General features: G+C 53.2%; 1 protein-coding gene across 1 annotated transcript; it reads right to left on the reverse strand.

Annotated features, from left to right (window-relative positions):
* Positions 1-1,688: 1,688 nt before the first annotated feature.
* LOC142910664 (induced myeloid leukemia cell differentiation protein Mcl-1 homolog) lies at positions 1,689-9,100 on the reverse strand. The gene is made up of 2 exons (XM_076060032.1): positions 8,430-9,100; positions 1,689-3,958 (listed from the first exon to the last, which is right to left on the reverse strand). The coding sequence occupies exons 1-2, from the start codon at positions 9,051-9,053 to the stop codon at positions 3,821-3,823; spliced, it is 762 nt and encodes a 253-aa protein (XP_075916147.1). The 5' UTR covers positions 9,054-9,100; the 3' UTR covers positions 1,689-3,820.
* Positions 9,101-9,484: the final 384 nt, after the last annotated feature.

The following is a 9,484-nucleotide window of genomic DNA, read 5'->3' on the forward strand; positions in this document are numbered from 1 at the left end:
GAGTGGTGGTGCAGTGGTTAGCGCACGTTGTGTGTGTGTGTGTGGGGAGTGGTGGTGCAGTGTTTAGCGCACTGTGTGTGGAGTGGTGGTGCAGTGGTTAGCGCACTGTGTGTGTGTGTGGGGAGTGGTGGTGCAGTGGTTAGCGCACTGTGTGTGAGTGTGGAGTGGTGGTGCAGTGGTTAGCTCACTGTGTGTGTGTGTGTGGAGTGGTGGTGCATTGGTTAGCACACTGTGTGTGTGTGGGGAGTGGTGGTGCAGTGGTTAGCGCACTGTGTGTGAGTGGGGAGTGGTGGTGCAGTGGTTAGCGCACTGTGTGTGAGTGGGGAGTAGTGTTGCAGTGGTTAGCGCACTGTGTGTGAGTGGGGAGTGGTGGTGATGGTGGTGGTGTTGTAAACATCGCTAGAACTGGGAGAGTGACAAAGGCGGTCGGGCGTGGTGGTGCTGGCCACCCACACCCTCTGTGTGTGTAGCCACAGTGCCGGTAGCCTTCATAGGCGCTATTGCTCACAGCACTTGCCCCTACAGTCCTGCTAGAGGCTACCTGGGGTAGATGGTCTGTCTGTGTGACAGAACTTGCCCCTACAGCCCTGATAAAGGCTACATGGGGTAGCTTTGTCTGTGTCTGTGTGACAGCACTTGCCCCTACAGCCCCAAGTGTCAGAACCGAGTGGGCGGGGCACAAGAACCGCAGGAGGAGCACGAGGGGCTCGGGGTTCTTCGTGTTGCTGGTGAAGAAGATCCACGTCTTGTGAAGGAAGCCTCGTGGGGGCCGGAGACCCCAGGAGGACGGGGGGGGGGGGTCGCGTGGCCAGGGGCTGAGCCTTCTCGAGGATTCCAGAAGGTGGGCGTGGCCTGGGCGTGTCCCGGGCCACGCCCACGCCACGCCCACCTCGAGGATTCGAGAAGGTGGGCGTGGCCTGTGCGTGTCCCGGGCCACGCCACGCCCACCTTCTCGAGGATTTGAGAAGGTGGGCATGGCCTGGGCGTGTCCCGGGCCACGCCGAGGCGGATATAAGCGGCCTCCGCATCTGGGATGAAGACGCCTCGTGAAGACGCCTCGTGAAGAAGTCAAGGCTCAAGTCAGCGTGGCCAACCAGTAGCCCCCCCCCCCCTGGCTTGGCCACGCCAGTCGTATCAGAGCGCCAGTGTTAGCGAGCATTTGCGAGTGATGGTGTGCGTTAGCGAGGATAGGTCGGTGGTCACACCCACCCCATGTTAATAGTTACCTGTTGTGTTAATAATAAAGAGCTTTGCCCTCCCAAAGTTCCAGTGTGCGCTACCGAGGCGCTCCAACCTACCACGACCTGTAGCACGGGGATGTCCTCATTCAGCAGCGGACTGAACAGCAAACAACTAGGTACGCCGAAGGCGATGTTGTGCGTTGCCGAGCCTTTTAAGTGTGGCAGCAGCCAAAAGAGGGACACCCCCCCCCCCCGGGATGACGTCCACCGCAGAGATGGAGCGATGAAATCGGCTTCCGGATGGATCGTTACCATCGCAGGGCCGTAAGGTGGCGATGGGTTGGGGAGGCCTTCATCCAGCAGTGGATTGACCGTGGCCGGCGATTACGATAAACAAGACACACAATCTAAAAAAAACGCACACGTAAACTGAACGCCTTTCTTGGCCCCAATTCCACTTCAGCTACGATCGAATCAGCACTGGCAGAGTAAAACATAAAACACGTGTCGGGCAAATAAACAAGACACTCTTTAATTGTTGTATTGAGAGAGACGGCGCGGGAACTGAAAGCACCAATAAGGTCTGAAGATTGTCGAGCATCATGCGTGGTGATGGTAGCATCGTGCGTAGTGATGGTAGCATCATGCGTAGTGATGGTAGCATCGTGCGTAGTGATGGAAGCATCATACGCAGTGATGGTAGCATCATGCATAGTGATGATAGTGTCGTGCGTAGTGATGGTAGCATCGTGCGTAGTGATGGTAGCGTCGTGCGTAGTGATGGGTAGCGTCATGCGCAGTGATGGTAGCATCGTGTGTAGTGATGGTAGCATCGTGTGTAGTGATGGTAGCGTCGTGCGTAATGATGGTAGCATTGTGCGTAGTGATGGTAGCGTCGTGTGTAGTGATGGTAGCGTCGTGCTTAGTGATGCTAGCATCGTGCGTAGTGATGGTAGCGTCGTGCGTAGTGATGGTAGCGTCATGCGTAGTGATGGTAGCATCACTACACATGCAAAAGCAGTGTCACCCGAATGCCTCTTGTTTCCCACTCGCAGGAACTGAGCCATGCCCAGGGCTGAACAAGCCGTGGCCGCGTTGTTTTTTTTTCCTCACCGCAGAACTCTCAAGTGCTGTGCCGCCGCCGGCAAACTGCAGCGACCGCCTTGGGCTGCACGCCGGTGACGGCGGTGCGTTGCCACGATGGCGCCTGTGTCCCGCTGTGTCACCCAAGTAGAACTGCCACCGTTGATTTACCTTAGGAAAATATCAAAGATCTATCCTGAACCAAGTAATTATTGCATGGTAAGGGTACACTGAAATATAATCCAGGACAGGGCAATGGGTAAAGGTTACCCAGAGTTCCATTTTAAATAGGGGGGAGGGGGGGTGGTGGGTTCTCTGTTTTCAATAATCTAAGTTTAGAAAAACTCCTGACAGGAATCCACAAACCCCCCCCCCCCCACCGGCCCGGCCACCTCACAACTCCAAAGTTTGGTTTGTAGTGGCACACCCATTGCAAGGCGACTTTATGGGGTAGCCCACTTCCGATTAACCAGACACCAGATACCAGACTTGTCGTTTCTAAACGCGGCTTTAAACTTAGACTGCCGCGCACCATAGGGCCCATCCAAGCTGCCTATCGTGTTCACCTGGCCACGCACAGGGAGGAGGATCCTGATGGGTCGGGAGCCGTCTCCTCGGTGTACCTTCTAGGCCCGCACTAATAAAAGGGTACTATCGGTGTAACCACACAGTCCTGATATTACATCATACGAGCAGAAAAAAAGTTAAACCTTTTGTGTTGCAAGTTGAGGCTTTGCTACCCTGCAAATTTCACGCAAGGCGCTGCAGCGGCTGTTGCTGCCCGCTGCCAAATTCAACTCCCGCTTGCTCGAGTTGCGTGAAGAGCAAAACAACGAGAACAGATTGCTCTGTTTATGGCCAAAACGCTGCCGTGATGGCAAGCGTCATTCAATTCCTCGCCGTGTTCGAGGTAGCAACTATATAACACGTTTCTAATCTTTCACCTTGTCCTGAAATTGTATTTAAATAAAATAATAATAAAAATTATAAGTGCTTCCGAAATGCTCAATTTTACCAACACTTACAATGCTGCCTCATCGAGCCAGACTAACGTGAATTTAACGACTCTATTAAAGTAAAATAATTGCCGTCCAACAAGAGCAACGTGCGTCAATTTCCATTCGGCCGTCGGGTTTTTCTCGCTGGGAAGACGCAAAAACCTCGCTCGCACGGAGGTTCAAAATATTAACAAAGCATTGACAGGCCCCACGGAATGCAACCAACGATTTGGCACCACGCACCCCAGCGGCAATCGCTCCCATGCGGCAGGTTTAACGAAATGGAAACTAACGAACAGCGAAGATCGGCACGTGAAACAAAAAAGCGCATTTGCAGCTGCATCTTTGCAAAAACTCTACCGCCACGGAAACGTTGAGCACCACAATTTAACTTTGCAGGGGTGGGGGGGGGGCGTGCCGCGTCTGTTCAGAGTCTCGATGTTTTTCCCGCGGTCGCGGTAGCGGTGCTCCGTTTAGCTCGGCCGGAGGCGACGACGCCGTGGGGCACACCGTGCGCGGGAGCCGGACACGATCGGGGCCTCGTCCCGCTGGGAAGGTTCAGCGGAAACCGCCGAGGATCTTGCGAACGCCCAACGCGGCCAGACCCGCCATGGCCCCGAACCCCGCGATGGCCACCAGCGTGTTTATGAGCGTGCTGCCGGGCGTCTCCCGCGCATACTCCCGCACGAACCCGTCCTGCGTCCGGGGGAACACGAGCGCAATCCGCCGTCAGTACGGTCGTGCGTGTGCGTGTGCACGCGCGCGCGGTGTCGGTCCCGAAAACGGCAGTGGCACGGCTAGCGATTGTACAGGCGGTGCAACTGGGCGCTCAAGAGGCAGATGGGGCCCAGCTGCCGAGTTCGAAAAGAGGAGAGCGGGACATTTGCTCTGCAACGGCGTTTTCACAAACTTAATATGCAGGTCTTGGATTGACGAATTGGGTTTTTTTTTACACATTTGACCGCTTTAAACAAATGCTTCTCCTAAAACATGGACCCGCTGAAGACCCCACAGGCAATGGCGAGAAACACATACAGATGGTATGAACGACAGGGCGATTTCTGCCGTCCGAGAGAGGGGATTAGGCGTCTCTCACAATTTAACCAACACACAAGCCGCTCCACTGCCAGTCGCTCACTACTCTACACAGAAGCGCCAAGCTGTCTAAGCTGACGACACGTCGCAGCAACTTGGCAAAACTCAAATAAAAAAACAAGTTAAATTTCTCTTCAGTCTCGCCTGGTAACAAAAAACAACAACCCCCACCCCCAATTCTCAATAATCCTCATGCTGTCTGAACCCATCACCACCGTCATAATCACCACCAAAATCACAGTTCCCACCATCTCCACTCACCACCACGAATCAATCACAACCAGGTCGCACATCTCCACTCACCACCAATAATCAATCACAACCAGGTCGCACATCTCCACTCACCACCACCACTAATCAATGACAACCACGTCACACATCTCCACTCACCACCACCACTAATCAATGACAACCACCAGGTCACACATCTCCACTCATCACCACCACCACTAATCAATGACAACCACGTCACACATCTCCACTCACCACCACCACCACTAATCAATGACAACCACATCACACATCTCCACTCACCACCACCACTACCACCACTAATCAATGACCACCACGTGGCACATCTCCACTCACCACCACCACCACTAATCAATGACAACCACGTCACACATCTCCACTCACCACCACCACCACTAATCAATGACAACCACCAGGTCACACATCTCCACTCACCACCACCACCACTAATCAATGACAACCACCAGGTCACACATCTCCACTCACCACCACCACCACTAATCAATGACAACCACCAGGTCACACATCTCCACTCACCACCACCACTAATCAATGACAACCACGTCACACATCTCCACTCACCACCACCACTAATCAATGACAACCACGTCACACATCTCCACTCACCACCACCACTAATTAATCACAACCACGTCACACATCTCCACTCACCACCACCACTAATCAATCACAACCACGTCACACATCTCCGCTCACCACCACCACCACCACTAAACAATCACAACCACGTGGTACATCTCCACTCACCACCACCACTAATCAATGACAACCACGTCACACATCTCCACTCACCACCACCACTAATCAATGACAACCACCAGGTCACACATCTCCACTCATCACCACCACCACTAATCAATGACAACCACGTCACACATCTCCACTCACCACCACCACCACTAATCAATGACAACCACATCACACATCTCCACTCACCACCACCACCACTAATCAATGACAACCACGTCACACATCTCCACTCACCACCACCACCACTAATCAATGACAACCACCAGGTCACACATCTCCACTCACCACCACCACCACTAATCAATGACAACCACCAGGTCACACATCTCCACTCACCACCACTAATCAATGACAACCACCAGGTCACACATCTCCACTCACCACCACCACTAATCAATGACAACCACGTCACACATCTCCACTCACCACCACCACCACTAATCAATGACAACCACGTCACACATCTCCACTCACCACCACCACTAATCAATGACAACCACGTCACACATCTCCACTCACCACCACCACTAATCAATCACAACCACGTCACACATCTCCGCTCACCACCACCACTAAACAATCACAACCACGTGGTACATCTCCACTCACCACCACCACCACTAATCAATGACAACCACGTCACACATCTCCACTCACCACCACCACTAATCAATCACAACCACATCACACATCTCCACTCACCACCACCACTAATCAATGACAACCACGTCACACATCTCCACTCACCACCACCACTAATCAATGACAACCACGTCACACATCTCCACTCACCACCACCACCACTAATCAATGACAACCACCAGGTCACACATCTCCACTCACCACCACCACTAATCAATGACAACCACCAGGTCACACATCTCCACTCACCACCACCACTAATCAATGACAACCACATCACACATCTCCACTCACCACCACTAATCAATGACAACCACATCACACATCTCCACTCACCACCACCACCACTAATCAATTACAACCACCAGGTCACACATCTCCACTCACCACCACCACTAATCAATGACAACCACCAGGTCACACATCTCCACTCACCACCACCACTAATCAATGACAACCACGTCACACATCTCCACTCACCACCACCACCACTAATCAATGACAACCACCAGGTCACACATCTCCACTCACCACCACTAATCAATGACAACCACATCACACATCTCCACTCACCACCACCACCACTAATCAATCACAACCACGTGGTACATCTCCACTCACCACCACCACTAATCAATGACAACCACGTCACACATCTCCACTCACCACTAACACCACCACCACTAATCAATGACCACCACCAGGTCACACATCTCCACTCACCACCACTAATCAATGACAACCACCAGGTCACACATCTCCACTCACCACCACCACTAATCAATGACAACCACGTCACACATCTCCACTCACCACCACCACCACTAATCAATGACAACCACGTCACACATCTCCACTCACCACCACCACTAATCAATCACAACCACATCACACATCTCCACTCACCACCACCACTAATCAATGACAACCACGTCACACATCTCCACTCACCACCACCACTAATCAATGACAACCACGTCACACATCTCCACTCACCACCACCACCACCACTAATCAATGACAACCACCAGGTCACACATCTCCACTCACCACCACCACTAATCAATGACAACCACCAGGTCACACATCTCCACTCACCACCACCACTAATCAATGACAACCACATCACACATCTCCACTCACCACCACTAATCAATGACAACCACATCACACATCTCCACTCACCACCACCACCACTAATCAATTACAACCACCAGGTCACACATCTCCACTCACCACCACCACTAATCAATGACAACCACGTCACACATCTCCACTCACCACCACCACCACTAATCAATGACAACCACCAGGTCACACATCTCTACTCACCACCACTAATCAATGACAACCACATCACACATCTCCACTCACCACCACCACCACTAATCAATCACAACCACGTGGTACATCTCCACTCACCACCACCACTAATCAATGACAACCACGTCACACATCTCCACTCACCACTAACACCACCACCACTAATCAATGACCACCACCAGGTCACACATCTCCACTCACCACCACTAATCAATGACAACCACCAGGTCACACATCTCCACTCACCACCACCACTAATCAATGACAACCACGTCACACATCTCCACTCACCACCACCACCACTAATCAATCACAACCACGTCACACATCTCCACTCACCACCACCACTAATCAATCACAACCACGTCACACATCTCCACTCACCACCACCACTAATCAATCACAACCACGTGGTACATCTCCACGCACCACCACCACTAATCAATGACAACCACGTCACACATCTCCACTCACCACCACCACCACTAATCAATCACAACCACATCACACATCTCCACTCACCACCACCACCACTAATCAATGACAACCACCACATCACACATCTCCACTCACCACCACCACTAATCAATGACAACCACGTCACACATCTCTACTCACCACCACTAATCAATGACAACCACCAGGTCACACATCTCCACTCACCACCACCACCTCTAATAAATGACAACCACATCACACATCTCCACTCACCACCACCACTAATCAATGACAACCACCACATCACACATCTCCACTCACCACCACCACTAATCAATCACAACCACGTCACACATCTCCACTCACCACCACCACTAATCAATGAAAACCACGTCACACATCTCCACTCACCACCACCACCACCACTAATCAATGACAACCACATCACACATCTCCACTCACCACCACCACTAATCAATGACAACCACCAGGTCACACATCTCCACTCACCACCACCACCACTAATCAATGACCACCACCAGCAGCAGCAGGTGTCACGTGTCCACAGCAGGTGGCACGTGTCCACAGCAGGTGGTGTCACGTGTCCACAGCAGGTGGTGTCACGTGTCCACAGCGCGTGTCTCACCCAGCCTCCCTGGCGCACGAACCAGGCCCTCCTGCTACTCCGCGAGGCCACCAGGAAAGCGGCCACCTCGTGGGCCACGGAGGCCCTCGCCTCGGCGTCTCTCCCCGCCCTCCGCTCCCCGCCGCCGGCGGCTTCCTTGAGCCTCTTGAGGAGCAGCGCGCAGAACACCGCCAGCGCCACCACGCGGCCCCAGCTCACGCGCCCGTCGGAGAACATCTCCCGGGCCACGGCGAGCGCCGAGCCACGCAGATCCTCGGCCTCCTCCGCCACCACCACCAGGCGGCTCACCATGGCCGAGAAGGCGGCGCGGTGCTGCTCCAGGAGAGAATCCCCGACGCTCTCCAGGAGCTGTGAAGCGGCACAAAGTTGCTGCTGCTGCGGTTGTTGTTGTTGCTGTTGTTGTTGCTGTTGTTGTTGCTCCGTCTGTGCCAGGTGAGCGGCGTAGCCGGAGATTAAATTTGCGGTCTGGACGGTGAGCTCGTCGTCATCGTCATCGTTGTTGTCATCGTCATCATCGTTGTTGTCGTCATCGTTGTTGTTGTCGTCATCGTTGTTGTCGTCATCGTTGTTGTTGTCGTCATCATCGCAGCGCCTCGCCACTCCGCCACTCCGCGCTGCCTCCATGGCCGCCGTCGGGAACGCGAGACGGAGTCGACGGAGGTCGGAGTCGCCTAATGGAATCGCGACGGTCGATTCAGCGACGGTCGAAAATCGCCGCGTTGCTGGGCGTAGAATCTCTTCGGCGATTGGTCGATTTCTCATCAAGCAGGCAGGATTCGACGGGAAGAGAAATCGCGCCGACTTTAGATGTCGAGGAATCGATGCGGCGATTGGCTTGCGACGGCAAGCGTCAGCTCAGCGAGTTTCAGAGTCACAGCAGACCCAGCAGCATCAGTGAGTGTGTTAATCTGTCTCTTTGTGTCTGTGTGTGTCTCTGTGTATGTGTGTGTGTACAGAGTCACAGCAGACCCAGCTATACCAGCAGCATCAGTGAGTGTGTTAATCTGCCTGTTTGTGTCTGTGTGTGTCTCTGTGTATGTGTGTGTGTACAGAGT

Source organism: Petromyzon marinus, unplaced genomic scaffold (genome assembly GCF_048934315.1).
Source record: "Petromyzon marinus isolate PM22_M1 ecotype Great Lakes invasive population unplaced genomic scaffold, UKy_Petmar_22M1.pri1.0 PM_G_Scaffold_15, whole genome shotgun sequence".
Classification (NCBI taxonomy): Eukaryota; Metazoa; Chordata; class Hyperoartia; order Petromyzontiformes; family Petromyzontidae; genus Petromyzon; species Petromyzon marinus.

Excerpts from the sequence above, each read along its gene's own strand:
- LOC142910664 (XM_076060032.1), bottom strand. The coding sequence starts at position 9,053 with ATGGAGGCAGCGCGGAGTGGCGGAGTGGCGAGGCGCTGCGATGATGAC. Across the intron at positions 3,959-8,429 it reads TCGTGCGCCAGGGAGGCTGG|GACGGGTTCGTGCGGGAGTA; the intron begins GTGAGACACGCG and ends CCCCGGACGCAG.